This window comes from Cydia splendana, chromosome 9 (assembly GCF_910591565.1).
Source record: "Cydia splendana chromosome 9, ilCydSple1.2, whole genome shotgun sequence".
Taxonomy (NCBI): Eukaryota; Metazoa; Arthropoda; class Insecta; order Lepidoptera; family Tortricidae; genus Cydia; species Cydia splendana.
This window is the reverse complement of record NC_085968.1, coordinates 16127764-16149322: the sequence shown is the minus strand read 5'-3', so window position 1 is coordinate 16149322 and position 21559 is coordinate 16127764. Positions and strand designations below refer to the sequence as shown.

Genomic DNA, 21559 nt, shown 5'->3' with positions numbered 1-21559 from the left:
TTTCAGATAGAAATTAGTGCGCGTCTCTACTCCATAGATATTTACTCCGAGTTAAAGTCCAATAATTTTATTATATCTACAGGAAAGACCCATTTCGCTAACTTACACTCCAAAAAGTTTTTAACCCAAGTGTGAATGTTGGTTGTGGATAAAACTTTCCTGCCGTTATAATGCATTTAGAAATCGTTTTTATCGGCTATCGACAATGTGCTAATTTTTGATTAAAACGCTAGTTCCCTATATAAAAGATAAAGGGTTTGGGATAAGTTCGCCCTTGTACTGTATTTAAATTCTATCTGATTCCTCTTTTCCGTGCAATAAAGTCTTACTTAGTATCGAACTAATAATGTGATTGCCCCTACCAGAGAATCCTGACAGAAATTATTCAATATAATGGGCATTTATATATTGTTCGTATTCCTTAACACTGTCTGTGGATCTTTTAACTTCGAGGTAGTGTACGTGGCAGGGACCCGTGCACACCATAGTCAAAAGAACAATTAATTGCAGAAGACTAGTAATGTCTATTTTACTGTCAATTACTCTTTGCTGCGATTGAATGGAAACGAGACATTTACTGTATTGTTTAGTCGTAAGTTTCTACTGATATCATATAAATATAACCCCTTTGATGGATACATTTCCGTGGATGCGATATCTCGTCTTCCAATACGCATGCATTCCACACCAATTTGTGATGCCTATGCATTCTATTTTTATCATGTTTAATACATTATGTTTTGCGCAAAAAGATTTAGAAAAAGAATGAGAAAAAAAAATGGCCAACCATAATCATTGTGAATATTGAGTGCCTTATTTCTGGTCATTTTGATAAATTGAAACGAACTCGAATGTAACTTTATCTCATTTATTATGCTATAAAAAAATATACATGTTTTTATAGTGGAAAACGTTTTATAGTGTAAAACATTCCTATATACACATATGTTATAAGTTAAATATATTATGTATTTACAGATGTTAAGTATTATTAGGAGCAAAAGTGCCTTATGAACTATAAGTTCGTTATGTTTTTTTAATAAATAAAGAAGTCTTAAAATAATATTTTTTTTATTCTTCCTTTCTCCCTTCTTATAATAGGTAGGTCAAATCTAACGCCTAAAGGCTCAATACTACTTACGTCTAGATTCGATTTTAAAATTACTTTCACTAAATCACTAATTATACTTATTAAATGCATGTATTGAGATACATACTTGAAAATAAGTTTGCCGAAAAACTAAGAACAGATGTAGGACGAATCTAGAATGATGCTTACATTGTATATTTGTGAGATGTATGTAGTGAATAATCCTCTACTTCCGTATTTACTCGGAAACGTTCGTATTTGTCATGGGTCATGCTTCTTCAGTCAGTCTCAGTGCAAAAAGTACTGAGGAAATACGAACGTTTCTGAGAATACGATAGGAAAGGATTGGTCACTACATCAGTAACTACAAAAATATTATAGTGCTATGCATAAACATAAACTACATGGACCGTTTCTCATCTGTGTTTTTTTTTTACATTTTTGTAGTTGACACAATTAAAATTAGATCCAAACCCATTCTATGAAATTTTTTGTACGTGTGACGCAATGTAGTTGTATTTAGACTTGGCTACGTAGTAAATAAAATGTGTTTTTTTAAAGAAAAACCGGACAAGTGCGAGTAGGACTCGCCCACCGAGGGTTCCGTACTTTTAGTATTTGTTGTTATAGTGGCAACAGATATACATCATCTGTAAAAAATTCAACTGTCATGGTTCATGGTTCACTATTACGGTTCATGAGATAGGTACAGCCTGGTGACAGACAGACGGACGGACAGTGGAGTCTCAGTAATTGGGTACCGTTTTTACCCTTTGGGTACGAAACCCTAAAAAGGAGAACCAATGTGTATATCTAGATGTTCATTGTAGCAATGTCTCTTATTTTTTTACACAATTCCCGTCTACGGGATTTCTCTAATGCTTCTAAGAGATCAAAAAACCATTTCTTACGATCAGCTCTTTTCTTATACATCTCCATTATTTCTGCTGCCTTTTCTTCTATTGGTTTACCGTTGCACTGTATCTCGTCGATTCTCCATTCTTGTATGCCTAGGTATCTGGCTAGATTGCGCCAATACGAGCCTATTTCTTCAACAATGGTTTCTGTTATCCTTTCACGTTTCTTCTCACATAGACCGTCCGAGAATGCACTACCTTGGTTTTCCTTCGGCGGCGGTTTTGGCAGAACAGTCTGTTGTGTGTGTTCCTCAGCTGTAATTAAAGAGTAGTAAGATTACAACAATCTGAAGGCTCAGTTTTATAGGTCGACTCGGTAGAACGACTAATTAAACTCATAAGTCGATAACTATACATGGTGCCTAGTGATGCCAATAGTTCGCTCTGTAGCGAATTATATGGTAGTCTCTATCACTCTTCCATATTAGTGCGACAGAGACAGTTGTGTTTCGTTCGCTACGGAGCGTAAACGATTGGCATCTTGGCTAGGCACCCTGTTATGTGATCCCCGCAGTATTTGACGAATCCCCGCAGGCGGTTTAATACTAGTAAAACTCATGCAATGCGTTATGGAAATCTGTACCCCGCATGCGGGCGCTATCGACCAATGAAACTGAGCTTTAAATGCTATAAAGAACAAAAATATGGGTATTGATTGACTTCCGACTGAATTTCATGTTATGGTTAATAACTATACAACATAACATTAGAAACTGTTCTAACTACAAAAAAAAAGACTAGGTACATACTTAAGAGCGCTCTTACAAGAAAAGTCGAAATAATGCAAAATTGATGATACTAGTCGACGAAATTCAGGACTTTGTACTCATTATTAGAAACAATGAGTACTTGTTGCAGTAAAAGCGTCTTCTTATCTTTTTAAATATCGTTGTAAATATTAGAAAAAGGACTTATTAAATTAGTAATGATTTTTTTTCTGATGGTCGTTTCCGAAAAACCCCGTGAAGCACTGAATGGCGAGCTCTGATTTGGAAATGTTGAGAAGTTTACTCTGCTAAACCTGGCTATTTTGTATTACTAATACCCTGTACTTTAGGCATATCAAACGATATTTTTCCTACATACCTTTGAGAAAGAGAAAATCAAAGTAAAACGAACTCAATTTTCTCTCCGAAACAAGTGTCAATTCCTACGAAAATCAACTTAATATCGAAGTCATTTTCATACTCAAGCAATCTGCAATGTTTGCTTATACTGTTGGTATACATTAGTGTTTATGAAATTCTACTATAATTTTTTGGCAATTTTTTGAAAACTACTCTATATTACCGATGACGCGCGCTGCGCCAGCTCAGTGCCGCGGCAGAGCTTGTAGAGGCAGGACGTGTGTCGGTCGGCTCCGCACATTTTCAACGGCGACGACGAGGTTTATTATCATTGTGTGCGGCGGGCGCCGTGTAAAACGCTATACTGTGTGCGTGTAAACCGCAACGAGAGACTTTGATCCTAGCACTGTTTTTATAGTATTATAATTTATAATGGTACAGTTTAATAAACTACCGGACAGGATTAAAAATATTTGAAACGACCTGACATTCTATATGTATTTATTTGACTCAAGATAGTACTCAGGGTCTGATGATGGAGCTGGAAGGTGGTCACCGGTACCAATCAACCATGCAACTAAACCACTTCGTGTTTAGGCTCGTTTTATTCATCTCAACAAGATCTTTGACACAAGATAGTACTCAGGGTCTGATGATGGAGCCGGAAGGTGGTCACCGGTACCAATCAACCATGCGACTAAACCACTTCGTGTTTAGGCTCGTTTTATTCATCTCAACAAGATCTTTGACACAAGATAGTATTCAGGGTCTGATGATGGAGCCGGAAGGTGGTCACCGGTACCAATCAACCATGCAACTAAACCACTTCGTGTTTGGGCTCGTTTGATTCGTCTCAACAAGATCTTTGACACAAGATAGTACTCAGGGTCTGATGATGGAGCCGGAAGGTGGTCACCGGTACCAATCAACCATGCAACTAAACCACTTCGTGTTTAGGCTCGTTTTATTCCTCTCAACAAGATCTTTGACACAAGATAGTACTCAGGGTCTGATGATGGAGCCGGAAGGTGGTCACCGGTACCAATCAACCATGCAACTAAACCACTTCGTGTTTGGGCTCGTTTGATTCGTCTCAACAAGATCTTTAAACACAAGATAGTACTCAGGGTCTGATGATGGAGCCGGAAGGTGGTCACCGGTACCAATCAACCATGCAACTAAACCACTTCGTGTTTGGGCTCGTTTGATTCGTCTCAACAAGATCTTTGACACAAGATAGTACTCAAGGTCTGATGATGGAGCCGGAATGTGGTCACCGGTACCAATCAACCATGCAACTAAAACACTTCGTGTTTGGGCTCGTTTGATTCGTCTCAACAAGATCTTTGACACAAGATAGTACTCAGGGTCTGATGATGGAGCCGGAAGGTGGTTACCGGTACCAATCAACCATGCAACTATACCACTTTGTGTTTAGGCACGTTTTATTCATCTCAACAAGATCTTTGACACAAGGTAGTACTCAGGGTCTGATGATGGGGCCGGAATGTGGTCACCGGTACCATTCAACCATGCAACTAAACCACTTCGTGTTTGGGCTCGTTTGATTCGTCTCAACAAGATCTTTGACACAAGATAGTACTCAGGGTCTGATGATGGAGCCGGAAGGTGGTCACCAGTACCAATCAACCATGCAACTAAACCACTTCGTGTTTAGGCTCGTTTGATTCGTCTCAACAAGATCTTTGACACAAGATAGTACTCAGGGTCTGATGATGGAGCCGGAAGGTGGTCACCGGTACCAATCAACCATGCAACTAAACCACTTCGTGTTTGGGCTCGTTTGATTCGTCTCAACAAGATCTTTGACACAAGATAGTACTCAAGGTCTGATGATGGAGCTGGAAGGTGCTCACCGGTACCAATCAACCATGCAACTAAACCACTTCGTGTTTGGGCTCGTTTGATTCGTCTCAACAAGATCTTTGACACAAGATAGTACTCAAGGTCTGATGATGGAGCCGGAAGGTGGTCACCGGTACCAATCAACCATGCAACTATACCACTTCGTGTTTAGGCACGTTTTATTCATCTCAACAAGATCTTTGACACAGGGTAGTACTCAGGGTCTGACGATGGAGCTCGAAGGTGGCGACGGGTACCTGTCTATCATGTAACTGAACCACTTCATGTTTGGGCTCGTTTGATTCATCTCAACAAGACCTTGGACACAAGATAGTAGTACTCAGGATCTGATGATGGAGCTGGAAGGTGGCCACAGGTACCAGTCTACCATGTAACTGAACCACTTCGTGTTTGGGCTCGTTTGATTCGTCGCGACAAGATCTTTGACACAAGATACTACTCAGGGTCTGATGATGGAGCTCGAAGGTGGCGACGGGTACCAGTCTATCACGTAACTGAACCACTTCGTGTTTGGGCTTCGTGTTTGGTTTATCACCTAGTGTCAAAGATCTTGTTGAGACGAATCAAACGAGCCCAAACACGAAGTGGTTCAGTTACATGGTAGACTGGTACCTGTGGCCACCTTCCAGCTCCATCATCAGATCCTGAGTACTACTATCTTGTGTCCAAGGTCTTGTTGAGACGAATCAAGTTTAGTTGCATGGTTGATTGGTACTGGTGACCACCTTCCGGCTCCATCATCAGACCCTGAGTACTATCTTGTGTCAAAGATCTTGTTGAGACGAATCAAACGAGCCCAAACACGAAGTGGTTTAGTTGCATGGTTGATTGGTACCGGTGACCACCTTCCAGCTCCATCATCAAACTCTGAGTATCACCTAGTGTCAAAGATCTTGTTGAGACTAATCAAACGAGCCTAAACACGATGTGGTTTAGTTGCATGGTTGATTGGTACCGGTGACCACCTTCCAGCTCCATCATCAAACTCTGAGTATCACCTAGTGTCAAAGATCTTGTTGAGACGAATCAAACGAGCCTAAACATGATGTGGTTTAGTTGCATGGTTGATTGGTAATGGTGATCACCTTCCAGCTCCATCATCAGACCCTGAGTACTGTCTTGTGTCAAAGATCTTGTTGAGACGAATCAAACGAGCCCAAACACGAAGTGGTTTAGTCACATGATAGACTGGTACCCGTGGCCACCTTCCAGCTCCATCATCAGACCCTGTGTATCTTCAGTGTCAAAGATCTTGTTGAGAAGAATCAAACGAGCCCAAACACGAAGTGGTTTAGTTACATGATAGACTGGTACCCGTGGCCACCTTCCAGCTCCATCATCAGACCCTGTGTATCTTCAGTGTCAAAGATCTTGTTGAGACGAATCAAACGAGCCTAATCATGTTACTACTTGGTTGATTGGTATCCGTGACCACCTTAATCATCATCATTATCATCAGATCCTCAGTACCAGTTCGTTTTTAAACCCTCGTTGATACAAACTTTACAACCTATAGGTAACAAATGCAATGACGAAACATGTAAATAAGCGAGTACCTATAATTTCTTTCGAGTAATATACCTTCATAAGTACGAGTATGGGGCTATTCATAAATTACGTCGTTTCAAATGGGAGGGGGGGGGGGTCTGGACATCGGATGATGGTAGCATGACGTAGGAGGAAACAGAGTCATCCGAAGCATGATTTTTGGATGATTTGAGGGGTGGGGGGGTCAAAAATCGTCAAAATTAGATGACGTAATTTATGAACAGCCCCTATGTACATTTGCACTGCATTTAGTATTTTCGTACCTACCAAATAACAGTTTTAGGACTTTAAAAGTTAAGTACAGTTAGTGTTGTTATGGTTGATTTCAATATGCTTCGCGAAGGATCAAGAATGTTTAATCCATCATTGTAGTGCGAGTGTGGCAGAAGGGATCGGCATACAGAGCTCGCACGGCCTGCCGCAGCGCGTAAAATACCTAAACTCGCTCAACGCCGAAATGTAATAGCGCTCTTAACAGCGATAATAAGCATTTGATACAAATGTATGTAAGGATGCTAAGCTAATGGTTTTGTTGACTATACCTACACAAATATAAAGTTTTCACATTAGTTACTTTAGGCAAAGAGAATAGATAGTATAGAGGGGTCCTGTCATTGTCAATTTTGTAGTCACGGTACATTTACTGCCATCTATCGACACACGATTAAAACTTAAAATAAAATAGAAAATGTATAAAATAATCAAAATATGTTTACGGATAAATGATTCTTATTTTTTATTGTTCCATACTGACCCATGTTCTTTCACTGATATGTGTTAAAATTGTTAAATACCAAACGGTGTCGTTAACGCCATCTAGCCGAGAATAGGCCAAAGGTAATGGCGCCATCTATTCGAGAATGACTTTTCCTTGGCCGTCCGAGGCACGTTTTTTTCTTAGACTTTATTTATCTTATACGGAGTTATATATATCTCTGCTTTAGGTAAGTAAGTATTAGAGGTTATGTAGGCAAGGTATGTTGTGGTAAGTGCGGACTATTTTCGACCTGTTGGTATGCTTCTTTCACAGTATATTTTTCCTTCAGTATTTTTTGCGAAAATTAATTACTGGTTGTAAATGAGTATGAAGTGTATAGTCAGCCGCAGAGTTAGTTGACCCCAACTGCAAACAAATTTCAGTGCAGGGGGGCACTTATCTCTGGGTACAAGTGCAAACATTAAAATATGTGTAAGGATAAATTTAATCGTCCATTTAGAATCTAAATTTTAGATAATTTTTCAAGTGATTTTATTAATGAAAAAGTTTATGTTTTAGTATTTTTGATCATTTTCAAGACAGTTTACTGAAATGAAACACAAATCAATTTATAATAATTTAAACTTTCACGATTATTAAACATTATCAAACTGCACTCGGGACTTAATCGCGTATTTGAGTTTTAAAATTTACCTCCGACGTTTCGAGGACGGCGTTGTCCCCGTGCTCTCGGAGAAGACTGGCTCAAGTTGACATCAACAACTTCTAGCCGCGCGAGTTTTTCGAACTACCCGCACTTGGTCTTGTTTATCAGTTTGTTTGTTTGTCAGTTTTCTCCGAGACCACGGGGACAACGCCGTCCTCGAAACGTCAGAGGTAAATTTTAAAACTTAAATACGCGATTAAGTCCCGAGTGCAGTTTGATAATGTTATAATAATTTATTAATGCAAAATGTGTTTAAAAAAATTTGGTTGTGTCATACAGTTTGACTGGTCTGAGCATGTTGATATTTGTATGGGAGAGTCAATTTTTTTCGCGATTTCGGTATTGGTTCCACAGCAAAACTTGTTTAGTATGACCTACATATTCACCGCGTAAATTATTGCAGGTGACTATAAAAAAAACATCCTGTACATATTTATTTATACTGTTTTTATTAGTATTTAACTGTAACAATATTTTGGTGGTAACTACTGGGAAAAAAAATCCCACCTTTTACCAGTGGTAACTACTGGGAATTTATTTTCCCAGTACTTACCAGTGGTAAAAAAAATCCCAGTAGTTACCACTGGTAAGAACTTGGTGGTAACTAGTGGGAATAACCCATAAAATACAATAGATTTTGAATTACTAGTTGCTTTTCACTGAATTTCAACCATAGCCTCCTAAGGCCCAGCCACACAAATGAAAAATCCAAAATTTGCCACAGAAATTTGAACCTATAAATATGCAGGGAATAGTTGATTTTGTTTTGTTTGAAAATTGAACGAAACAAAACAATTGTAACTCAATTCCAAGTTTAATATGGTTTCAATTTCTTCGAAATGATTAAGTAGGTACTATAGGTGGGACCTTGGGCCTTAGGAGGATAGGATAACATCGTGAGGAAGCCGCACTAACCCCAACAAGACCTGTTTGCCCTCTGGGTTGGAAAGTCATGCCAGTCGCTTTCGCAACATCAATAGCCTCGTAAGGCCCACCATACTGTTTCCCTATTTTTAATTTGAACCTTGTTGTATAGTAGATTAGGGTGACTTTCGTTTGTTATAGATAACAATGAAACAAACGAAATGCTACCTTATGTAGTTTTCGAAAGGTTCGAATTAGATTGAAACAGAGCGTACATTGTAATGCACATTGGGCCTTACAAGGATAGTGCCCGCGGCAACATTTTTGGGATTAGCTTGTTAAAATAGAACTCGGGCTTTAGGTGGCAACCGGGATAACGCTAAGATGAGGAGAAAAAGGAAAAATAAAATGCAATTATTAAAAAAAAGGATATTTATTTTTATCGTACATGTCTGACTCTACGAGCGTTCGGAATACATGATATTTGACGATAGCAAACTTCGCAAAAAACACATTATCTAGTAATTTAAAATCTCTTTCAGAAAAGTTTACAAAAACCTGTAAATTGACTTCCTTGTTTTAGCTGGTAGATCTCTCTTGTGTTATTAAATTAAATTAAAATTCATTTATTTCGAGTAACGAGGACTCATAATCCCAATAATATACAATTAAATTAAAATTACACTAAACAACATACACTATTCTAAATACTACGCACAACACAACAAAAATTATTTTAAAACATGCCTGTCGCAACAATGCCGCATGTAGGGACAGTCGACTCTGTCGGCAATCATGGCCAGGACGGCATTGGGGCTAGCTCGCACCCTACGGACCAAGGCGGCACCGCGCTATTTACAGTACCTATTGCATCATCAAAATCCGAAATGTACGTATATCTCAAGACGGGCATTACGGGCACTATAATGGTACTAGTTCGGCGGTGTCTCCTGTGGGTGGGTGTCACTAACGAATTCGAGCCAATCGTGCAGTCCAACGCAACTAGTTGCGACCAATCGCGCGCGTGATTCGAACTCATCAACCAATCGCGTTGTAGCGGTGTCACACCACTGTACTGGCCCCATTCATCACATTCATGCCCCATTCTAAATTGCCCGTAAGGCCAGTCCTGAGATATACGTCAATGCCCTTAGCTTAATGTAATATTAATACTAAGCTTAATATTAGAAACAAAACTATATTTATCATAAATAGGATAAACAAGAGTTGTATTTGTTTAGATATATATTTTTTTAGTTTTTTCACAACTATGTCAAAGCCCTTCGCTTCATTGTTTCGAAAATTATCGTCGTGCATCTGACTAAAAAAGTTTTCTATTGGGTCCAAGTAGAAATAGTCCATGCACTTTATTAAGTTATTTGACTTCAAAAATTTCCATAACATCTGCAACTTTTTGAATCTATGCACATATGTCTTGTTCTGTTGGCCATTTTGATGGACAAATTGATTAATTTTCTGCTTTCTTATGGCGTATCTCGAGAAGGCCCGATGTTGCGACGTTTTCGTGACAATTCTTGTCAAGCTTTTCTTCCTTGTTCCAATCCTCAGCCAATGGGAATCCAAGAGCTTATCGAAGAACAAGACAGTTTTACATGCATCTATACTGACCCTCCATTTGCGTGTCTTGCCATCATCCTTTTTCAAGTATTTTTTTTGTATAGCTCTCATAAGATAATATGGATGGTATATCAACGAGATATTATGGCCGTATAGTGATATAACACCATCTGAAACAACAGTAAAAAAAGTTTAAATGAGATACCGTGTTACATAAAGTTGATATCTGCTACAATGAATGTTCAATGATAAATGATAAGAGATGAATATAGTTTGGCCCAGGACTATCATTTCAAACATAGACAGAGATAATCATACTGTCTTTGTCTTACGCTAGTACCAGCACCCAAAAGAAAGGGATGAGTATAATTCTCTGGTTCTTACTGACTGACAAGTTGAGTTTGCCAGACTATAAATCAAAATTTACACTAATCATTAGTGCGAAATAGGCCAAGTGCTATGGTATAGTAGTATATTACTATTTATAGTATTTATTTGACTTACCAATATTTTTGCCAGCTATAATTTGATTATGTTGATAATCTTCAATGAGAGAGTTCAGGGCTGATCGGAAGAAGGCTGCAGGGACACAGATTAGTGCAACGGGTAAAAGTCGGATGTCCTCAACAGATGTCACTATTTGCTCCAGGAGTTTGCTCAGGATCATGATCATAACATTTTCTTTTAGTTTCCAAAATGATTCACTGTTAGCAAGTTTCAATGCCATTCTTTCTTTTATTTTGACATCATATTGCTTTTTCGAGTGTATGCCATTTTTGTACAATAAATTGCATGTCAATGAAACGCAATCTTTAACTAAAGACCTAAATGTCATTAGTCTACCAATTTGTTGTTCTACATTGGTTCCTGAAACAAAGTAAACCTTTAATTATAGTTGAGCAATATTTTGTTTATGCTAGCAATATTTACAGTGAAACTTGGTTAAGTGGGACCTGGATAAGTGAGAAACCTCCATAGCTGGGACTCATGGTGCGGTCCCAACACTTTAGCACTGAATTACCTCTGTTAGTGAGAAAAAACAAACCTCTGTAACTGGGATTAGTGCTTTCGATTTTACAGTGATATTTACCTCTATAATTGAGACAGAGAGTGTATTTACCTCTTTAACTGAGACATTTTTTTTTAATAATAATGAACATTTTTGCTAAGTTGTTTTCTTTGAATTTTATACCTCTGTATCTGAGATGACGTCAATTTATAACCTCTTTAACTCGGACTATTGCATATAAATTTCCGCACTTGTACTTACCTAAATTATTTGTGTTTTAGTTTGGTATAGCTAACGACCGGGCGTTAGTTAGTTAAGATAAAAATATTTCGAAGGATAAAATCTTGATTATTATTTACTTAAAAACATTAGGTACCCGTTTACGAATGTGAAAAGACACGCAACCCTAATAGCATTTTCTTGTAGGGATTTTGTTGGGCCTTTGTTTACGTATTAGTTGGGCAACCGTTATATTTGGCCGTACGATTTGCTGGAGGGCCCTCGACAAAGGCCCTCCCGAAGATTCCCAACAGAGGGCCATAAGAGTAATTTTTTCGTTGGGCCTATTTAAATAAATCATACAATTATTCAACGGTGGTGGTTTTGGTTGGGCCGTGGTTGGGCCTATACACATTTGTTTGATGGTTGGTTAATTGTTACATTTGGCCGTACGATTTGCTGGAGGGCCCTCGACAAAGGCCCTCCCGAAGATTCCCAACAGAGGGCCATTAGAGTAATTTTTTCGTTGGGCCTATTTAAATAAATCATACAATTATTCAACGGTGGTGGTTTTGGTTGGGCCGTGGTTGGGCCTATACACATTTGTTTGATGGTTGGTTAATTGTTACATTTGGCCGTATGGCTTGCTGTAGGGCCAACTGCAAAAAAATAAAAAAGGGCAATTTTTTCGTTGTGTTTCTGTTTGCAAATTCAACAATTACCCAACGGCAAGTCAGGTAGGTCGGTAGGTAGTCGTGCACCAGGTTGAAGGTCCAACACAGCTTGTCCCACAAAGGGCCAACATTGTAACTTTAACGTTGGGCCTTGTGTAGGATTCTTACAATACTACCGTAGGTAAATAGTTGTGTAATTTATAGTGTGCCTACAGTTTAATTATGTAATAGGCTTTTGTTTACGAGTCCTACAGTTACCCTACGTTAAGTAAGTGGTTGTGTAATACGACGTTGGGCCTTTGCTGATAAATATTACAATTACACTACGGTAGGCATTGGTTGTTTCCACATGAAGGCCCTAGGCTAGGCAGCAGTTGTTGTTAATCTTCTCTGTATCGTTCCAATTTTAGTATATGTACTGCCGAAGCAAGTACACTTACTATACACTCTAATTTGTATATATACTAACCGCACTTCGAAACTTCGTAAGCGAGATTTATGTTTTTTGAGATTTAAATTGAGAAAATGTTGGTAAAATACAATTTTTTAAATTTATGTATAAATTTTATAGTTATAGCTATTAGATTTATAAGTTACTTTAAAAAATATTATGATTATATCCGGAATAATCGAGAAAATAACTATAACTTCGATGTTTGGAGACAGTAACGCCATCTAGTGACGCCACAAGCAAACTCAACTGGTATTGTTGGGCATCAGTACCACAGCCAATGTTGGTAAATGCGATATTTGTGCTCACTGGCCCAACGAATGTTATCGTTGTTTAGCCACCGGTACCAAAATACACAAAGGCCCATTGTTAGGCGTCAGTGCCACAGCCAATGTTGGTAAATACGATATTTGTCATCATTGGGCCATCGGATGATATCTTTGACTAGCCAACGTTACCAAAATACACAAAGGCCCATTGTTGGGCATCCGTGCCACAGCCAATGTTGATAAATGCGGTATTCGTCACCATTGGGCCAACGAATGTTATCGTTGTTTAGCGAACGGTCGCAAAATACACAAAGGCCCATTGTTGGGCCTCAATGCTACAGCCAATGTTGGTAAATGCGATATTTGTCGTCATTGGGCCATCGTATGATATCGTTGATTAGCCAACGTTACCAAAATAAACAAAGGCCCATTGTTAGGTATCAGTGCCACAGTCAATGTTGGTAAATGCGATATTTGTCATCATTGGGCCATCGGATGATATCGTTGATTAGCCAATGTTACCAAAATACACAAAGGCCCATTGTTGGGCATCAATGCTACAGTCAATGTTGGTAAATGCGATATTTGTCGTCATTGGGCCATCGGATGATATCGTTGATTAGCCAACGTTACCAAAATAAACAAAGGCCCATTGTTGGGCATCAGTGCCACAGCCAATGTTGGTAAATGCGATTTTTTCATCATTGGGCCATCGGATGATATCGTTGATTAGCCAACGTTACCAAAATACACAAAGGCCCATTGTTGGGCATCAATGCTACAGCCAATGTTGGTAAATGCGATATTTGTCGTCATTGGGCCATCGGATGATATCCTTGACTAGCCAACGTTACCAAAATACACAAAGGCCCATTGTTGGGCATCCGTGCCACAGCCAATGTTGGTAAATGCGGTATTCGTCACCATTGGGCTAACGAATGTTATCGTTGTTTAGCGAACGGTAGCAAAATACACAAAGGCCCATTGTTGGGCATCACTGCCACTGCCAATGTTGGTAAATGCGATATATGTCATCATTGGGCCAACGAATATTATCGTTGTTTAGCCAACGGTACCAAAATACACAAAGGCCCATTGTTGGGCATCTGTGCCACAGCGAAAGTTGGTAAATGCGATGGTGGGCCAATACAAAATTAATGTTGGCTACGGAACGAACCTCATCCCAACGTTTTCCCTACCGTTGGCACCGTAGGTCCCAACGAAAATGCTACTAGGGAATGAAGTCTGTTAGGTATCGAATTTAATATAGCAGTTTTTTTTTTGAATTGTCATTAATAATAAATATATAATTCAGTCTCAATATTCGGAACCAGTCTCGAACTCATGCATAATAATTACAAAATACGGTACTTTATTTAATAATTTGCACCTCTATAACTGAAATAACCTGATGTTCTCACCTCTATTAGTGGCACCCTCTGTAAATGAGACAGATATTTATTTATACCTGGCTATCTGAGACACTGGGTAAGTGAGATACCTCTTTAAGTGAGACAAATTTGCAGGACCCTTGAAGTCCCAGTTATCCAGGTTTCACTGTATTTTTGCACAGTACCAATGGCAATCTTCTGCCTTCATAATTAGACTGGGCAAATAGAGCATGGATAATAATTTCAGTTCACCCCTATATAGCTAATCTAAAATGGCTTGTAAGTTTTGAACAGAAAAACATACAAAAAGGCCAAATTAATACAGAATTTGTAACAGATACTTACCCTAATTGTCTTCATTGTGCCAACAATGAAGTCAGCCACTTATTGCAAATTTCTTGAACTACTACACTGATCATAACTGTTTTAAATCCTATTGCTGACATGAGAATTATGTCATTTTCATTTACTTCCTAAACTCTGCCCATTGTGTACAACATAACTACACAAAATGAACAAAAGTCAAGTTTAATGTTTGTCAAAACAATTGAAAGTCAAGGGGAAGTAACTGTCAAAGTCTAAAGTTGAAACAATGAAAAAATAATATAAAATTAAATATCAACAAATTTCACTTTAACACTTTCGCTACGGCAATTAGTTAATATCACAATCAACCATACTTGCATTGGGTTGAATAGATTTGACGCCAGAGTGATGGTGTTAAGGGGATGTGGAAGACTGCGCGAACAAACATACTCGCCATTTTCCTCTCAATTTTAGATGATTTGATGCATATATTAAATATTTACCACAGTTGTGCCCCTTTGTTTATCGTATTTTTTTACATTTTCGACCAGCAACATGAATTAAGTTGTTGTCAAGCATGCAACATCTTACATCTATTATATAGCTGTTGCTTGACTCAATGTGTTCATTATATTTATAAGCGAAGCTTTCAAAAATTTGTATGGAATTTACTTTTCACTCAAACTCCTATATGTAATAAAAAAAAATTGAAAAAAAATCAAACAAAGGAGCATAATTATGGTTAATATAAATCAAGTTGTGTAAAAATGCTTTTTCATATAGTCAAAATCCAGAGAGGAAAATGGCAGAAATGTTTTATACAGAAGTGGTTGTCCACTATACTCTTATTCTTTAGACATTTTGTTTAACATAATTTAAATAAAACAAAACAACAAATAGACAAACATAATCATAAATAAAGTGGACAGCCTTTTAACTGCCATGAGTATACCTAGATATTTATCTAGCAGGAACAAAATTTGTTTAGTGCTTGCCACAATAAAAAAAATATCGACAATCCTGTTATCGATAAGTACATACTACTTCAACGACAAGACGTACATACAACCACAGACTTATATCGGCTACCTACCTAGACGCCGCGTGCCACCGATCTTCTACAAATTGAACGTAATCCGTACACTTATGATCCAATTTATTTTTATAATTTGCAATGAATAGTTCTTTATATAGAACAGCCTACATGAAACTTTCAGGGTGTTATTGTCTTTTTTGTTTTATCTTATTTGCAGAGCTGGGCACCGTTAATCAAAAAGTTAACTTCGTTAATCGTTAATCCGTTAAATAAAAAGTTAACTTCGTTAAACGTTAAAACGTTACTTTTCTAAAGTTTTAACGGAAGTTAAAGTTAATCGTTAACTCGAAATCGTAAATATACGCAATAAGAAATAAAAGTAGAAGAAATAATCATAAATTTTGATTTTTATTAAAGACTAATCTACTAATTAACATGGTAATCATTACTAATTAATAATAGCATAGCCAATAAAAATATCATTTGCTAGCATATGCCATAAGGTGCATGTTCCCCTTCATGAACATGAGATATTAAAATTGTCGTCTGATAGCGACGCCCGTTTTGGAGAAAAAATATCTTTTCCCGCCGAAAACAGGCGTTCCACAGCAGCATTCGAAGGTATACTAGTGTTATATTTGAGGCAGCGCGCGGCGTTGGTGTGAGTAGGTACTTAGGTATTAACGATCAACGGACTTAAGAAAAGTTAACGGAAGTTAACAAGTCCATTACAGGTTTTTAAAGTTAACTTAAAAGTTAATCTGTTACTCGAAAACTTAACTTCGTTAATTAACGATTAACGGATTAACGAGTTAATGCCCAGCTATGCTTATTTGTATAATATATCTTGATTGTAGTATAAAAAAAGAGTTAAGTACAAAAATATTTAAGGCAGGGGAAGTTTATCAAGTCAATGTTCTGTGTCTACTACAAAACATTCTACTGAAGTCATGTTTTATTTGTTCAGAGTTGGGCATGTTCGCTGACGTACAAATCACTGTACTTGTGGCATGTACCTACTTCATTATAAGTCTGTGAGGAAAACATGCAGTATAGCTATTTAAAAATATTCACATGTCATCCAAGTCATCGAAGTACTTAATGATAAAGAGGCAAAATCGTAATACACATTTCATCTAATTCCTCTACTTATTACCAACGTAAAAAAGTAATCAAACTTTTTATATTCATAGACGTTATTCATTAAAAAAGTAAATAATTGACATACAATATGACGTTTGCTTATCGATAACAGGACTGTCGATATTTTCATTTTGTCAATTACTTACAAGTCGTTCGTGCTAGAAAAATATTGAGGTGTAGCCATGAGTGATCTCCTAGACTTAAGTTATCTCAATTTACTAAAAATATGTGCAGTAAATGGAATTTGACATGCTTGTTTGCTTTTCTGTCCTACTTATCCTGGGTATTAAGTATTTTGACTTTACTTTCTCTAGGTTTTAAAGCTTTGAAATACAAGACTTATAATGTTATATCTTAGTTGATTTTTTCTCTAAACTTTACTAAATAAAACCGGAGCAAACTTACCATATTGATTTATGTTTTGTTTAGGTCCATGATTTGGCTCATAACAGGTGATGCTATTCATTACCTCCATATTATCTGGAAGTCTCTGAGACAGCACTTGTAATGGCAAAATATTTTCTTCAGACAATACATCTCTAAGTTCCAAAACCTTTAAAAGTTGTCCAATCGTAGTTATTTGCTCGTACCTCCTGGCAGAGTTGATATCGTTTTGGTATAAACCTTTCATCGCATGTAGTATTTGGCTGTGCATATCACTCATACTGACCCTTAGAGTAATTAATTCCTTTAGCTTTGAATAACTTGTTGCCATTGTTCGAAATGAAGCGTGGAATGGTTGAATTTCGACACGCACCATCTTTATTTCAGAGACACGTCCTTTTGGCGTTGTTCTTATACATTTTACCCAGTAATTTTCTTAGTCCAAACAAGTTTCCTCAAATGCGAAACAAATTATAAAAAAAGCCTAAGATCTTAGAAAGATTACTGAAAAAGTTAGCAAAGAAGCTAGTCAAGTCAAGTCAAGCAAGTACTAATGAACGTCAATGTCAAAAAAAATCATAAAAAATGCTTTTTTTTTTTTTTTTTTTTTTTTATTCGTCCTTTCTGGACAGGCTAAGACCAAAGGCCATACTGCCTAGTCTTCGGTGAAATTAACTTTCATAAGTCATTTTAGTTCTAAAGTCTTCCGTTTTTTTTTCCATAAGTCAAATCCAATAAATATGTCTTCAGTATATTTGTCTTCAATAGTTTGTTTTATATATTGTCCAGTCCAATAATAAGTCTTCAGTTTAGTAGATTAACTTGTCAATATCAGGGTTACCATATCTAGGTATTTCTTCAAATCCAGTAGAAATTAGAATTTCAAGTTACTTCCAGATCATACAATAAAAATGTATACTCCTCACAGAGATTAATCTGTAAGGATTCAAAATTAAACTCGTACCAAGTCAAAACAACTAATTTACAAATTCCTTATCCTATATTTCACCAACAGTGCTAACTATATATTTATACAATGGCAAATATGTACATTTATTTACAATTAAGTCTGTAATGTTACGCGGGATACACTCTGAACGCTCAAAGATAAGTAATAATTCATCCAATAGCACAAGGCGCTGAATGCCAAAGGATGGGCAGTCAAAAATAATGTGAGATATGGTTTCTTCATTTAAATTACAATGTGAGCATTTCGGACTATCAACCATTTTAAGACGATACAAATGAAAGTTTAATCGACAATGACCAAAACGAAGACGCATAATAATGGAATAAAATTTTCTATTAACATAAAAATTACTTTTACAAAACCATGGCTGACTATTAACTTTTACTTTAAATGTAGCATACCACAATCCCTTATTATCTACTTGAATAGCATGGTTCCAATGTGTCATCCATTTTCTAGTCATCCTATGCTTCAAAACTGGAATAAGATCTGTATAAGGTAACGCAACATTAAAATATGAATTTACAGTATTTGAAACATTAATTGATTTAGCCAAAAAGTCAGCACGTTCATTTCCTACTACCCCAATATGGGACGGAACCCACATGAAGCTTACAGTAATACCTTCATAAAAAAGATCAACCCATAACACTTTAATAAGAAAAATTATATAATTCGTTTTAGCATGAAATTTATGATTTTGTAAATTTTTGAGCACACTCATACTGTCACTTACTATAAGCCATTTTCGAAATCCTTGATTTTGATGCTTAACATGCTTTAGAGCTGCAAGAATGGCAATAGCCTCTGCTGAATATATACTACAGTTCTTATCTAACTTATACCCTAGACCTCTACCCACAGTGCTATCAAATAAGGCAAAAGAAACATTAGAATCAATTTTAGATCCATCAGTGTATATCAAATGATGATCATTCCATGCAGATAATTTGCTATAAACTTCTTCTTTAGAAGACAATTCATTATCAATAAAAATGTCAATTTCAGGGAATTTACTATCAAAATTGCCTTCGTAACATGGTAACACTCGAGTAGAGGACTTGTGAATATTGCAACTGTCAAATAAATGAACTAATTCAACCGCATTTTGAAGAATATACAAAGTGTTTCGAAGCGACACAGAAGGAGCTAAAAGGTTAGACAAAAATTGACTATTTTGAGAATACAATTTCAATATATATTTTTCTTTCAAATAATTCAATCTAATAGCGATAGGAGGAAGATTGCACTCGACTTGCAAAGCATTTATTGGCGTGCTCTTAAATGCACCTGTTATCACACGCATACATTTGTTTTGTAACTTATCTAAAATATCTACATATTTATTATTATCAGCAAAGCAAAAGAAACCATACTCAAAATGACTACGAATCATAGATTTATATAAAAGAAGTAATATTTTGGGATCTGAGCCCCAATAGGTTGAAGTTAAAGATCTTAAGACATTAAGAGCTTTGTTGGATTTTTTAACTATATGATCAATATATTTCTTCCAGGATAAATTATGAGTGAATATAACACCTAAAAACTTCGTTTCAAGCGAAATTGGAATAACAACATTATTATAAAGAACACTAGGAACTGATGAACTGTTTTTTCCAAAAACGAGAAGTTTTGATTTGAGAGGATTGACACTAAGAGATAAATATGAGAAATATTGTAATAACTTTTGTAAAGCATTATTAATAATGGTCACCAAGTTAACTATGTTACTACCACTGGAATAAACAACCAAATCATCTGCAAACTGTAAATTTTTAACTTCTGGTCCCAAAATTAAATTCAAACGTCGTATGTACAATATAAAAATTAATGGAGACAAAATTCCTCCTTGACATACCCCTACAGAGGCAAGTCTAGGACCATAAAGATGACCATTATGCTTAACAAAAACTTTTCTGTCAGATAAGAAATTGGTGATCCATTGTATCAATTTCTTTGGTAACCCAATTGACTTAAGCTCAATGGATAGAATATCAATGTTAACACTATTGAAGGCCCCTGCTATGTCAAAGAAAACAGAAACTAGTGAGTGTCCATGACCTAGACTATTTTGAATATCAAGCTGAAGCTGACAAATACTTTCTATAGATGAATGGCCTCTACGAAAACCAAATTGGTTTGATGGTAATATTTGATGCTTTTCTACAAAAAACTCTAGCCTATGTTTCAAAAGTTGTTCAAATATTTTTCCAATACAAGATGTAAGAGCTATAGGACGATATGAATCTTCATTTAAACTTGGTTTGTCAGGTTTGAGAATGGGAACCAAGCAATCAGTTTTCCAAAACGAGGGAATTTCATTGTTATCCCAAAGATAATTATAGATATTTAATAATATTAACAAACCATTTTCCTTTAGGTTCTTAATCATTTTATAGGGAATGCCATCTAAACCAAAAGCACTATCCTTTCTAGTGTTAACAGCAGATTTCAACTCTTGCAATGTAAATGGTTGAATTAAAAAGAAATTATTAGAGTTGGATACATCTGCCCAGGAATCAAAACTGAAACTATTAGAAACATGATCTGGGGTATATTTTTGCAAGAACTTCAACACCCAACTATCATCACGACTATGGTTAGGTATATAAGATCTATTAAATTTGCGCATGTATTTCCAGATGACAGAGAGAGGAGTACAACGATGAAACGAGTTACATAATGATGCCCAGCTCTTGGTTCTTTCCTGCTTTAATGTAAGTTTTTTAAGTGCTTGCAAACGTTTAAATTCTAAATAAGTTTGCTCAGAAGGATCAGTTTTGAACTTAATATAAGCATCTTTTGAATTTTTTACAACTTCAGAACACTTTGAATTCCACCATGGTAAAGGAAACTTTCTCTTTGATTTCCTAGAAGATAATGAATTAAGTGGAAAATTGTGACGGGATGGTACTGATGGTAAAGATGATTTAATGGCACAATGGAGAATTTCACAAAATAAAGTATATGCTATTAAAGGAGTATGAGATGAAATATTAAAGTCAGACAGCAAAGAATCTGTTTTTTCTTGATATTTTTCCCAATCTACTAAATTATAATTTGGAAACTGTTGACACTGAAGCAAATTATTTTGAACAGGATTATTACCAATCAAGTTATCTAATGTGAAATTTATTATTACAGGAAGATGATAACTTCCAAGTGGATCGTCATGGATGGACCAGTCACAAGATAATGCTAAGGATGGACTAACTAGAGACAAATCAAGAGCATTGGGACGCCAAGTCAGAGAGCCTACAGTAGTAGGACGACCATCATTCAGAATCACAAGATTGTTATCCTCAATAACTTCTAGAATATCTCTACCT

General features: G+C 36.6%; 1 protein-coding gene across 2 annotated transcripts; it reads right to left on the bottom strand.

Annotated features, from left to right (window-relative positions):
- Nucleotides 1–1194: 1194 nt before the first annotated feature.
- LOC134793717 (fas-associated death domain protein) lies at nucleotides 1195–17767 on the bottom strand. 2 transcript variants are annotated; one of them, XM_063765369.1, is made up of 3 exons: nucleotides 17279–17767; nucleotides 10880–11242; nucleotides 9938–10545 (listed from the first exon to the last, which is right to left on the bottom strand). In XM_063765369.1, exons 1-3 carry the CDS (start codon nucleotides 17631–17633, stop codon nucleotides 9953–9955), a joined length of 1311 nt encoding a protein of 436 aa, XP_063621439.1. In that variant the 5' UTR covers nucleotides 17634–17767; the 3' UTR covers nucleotides 9938–9952. The 2 variants fall into 2 exon arrangements, with proteins under 2 accessions (XP_063621440.1, XP_063621439.1); XM_063765370.1 differs by lacking the exons at nucleotides 9938–10545; nucleotides 10880–11242 and adding an exon at nucleotides 1195–2262.
- Nucleotides 17768–21559: the final 3792 nt, after the last annotated feature.

Bases quoted from the DNA above. Each gene is read 5' to 3' on its own strand.
- LOC134793717 (XM_063765369.1), bottom strand. From the start codon at position 17,633: ATGGTGCGTGTCGAAATTCAACCATTCCACGCTTCATTTCGAACAATG. The intron at 11,243-17,278 runs GTAAGTTTGCTC...ACTTTGTTTCAG, and splicing joins ACAAAACATAAATCAATATG to GAACCAATGTAGAACAACAA. The intron at 10,546-10,879 runs GTAAGTCAAATA...CTGTTGTTTCAG, and splicing joins TATAGCTGGCAAAAATATTG to ATGGTGTTATATCACTATAC.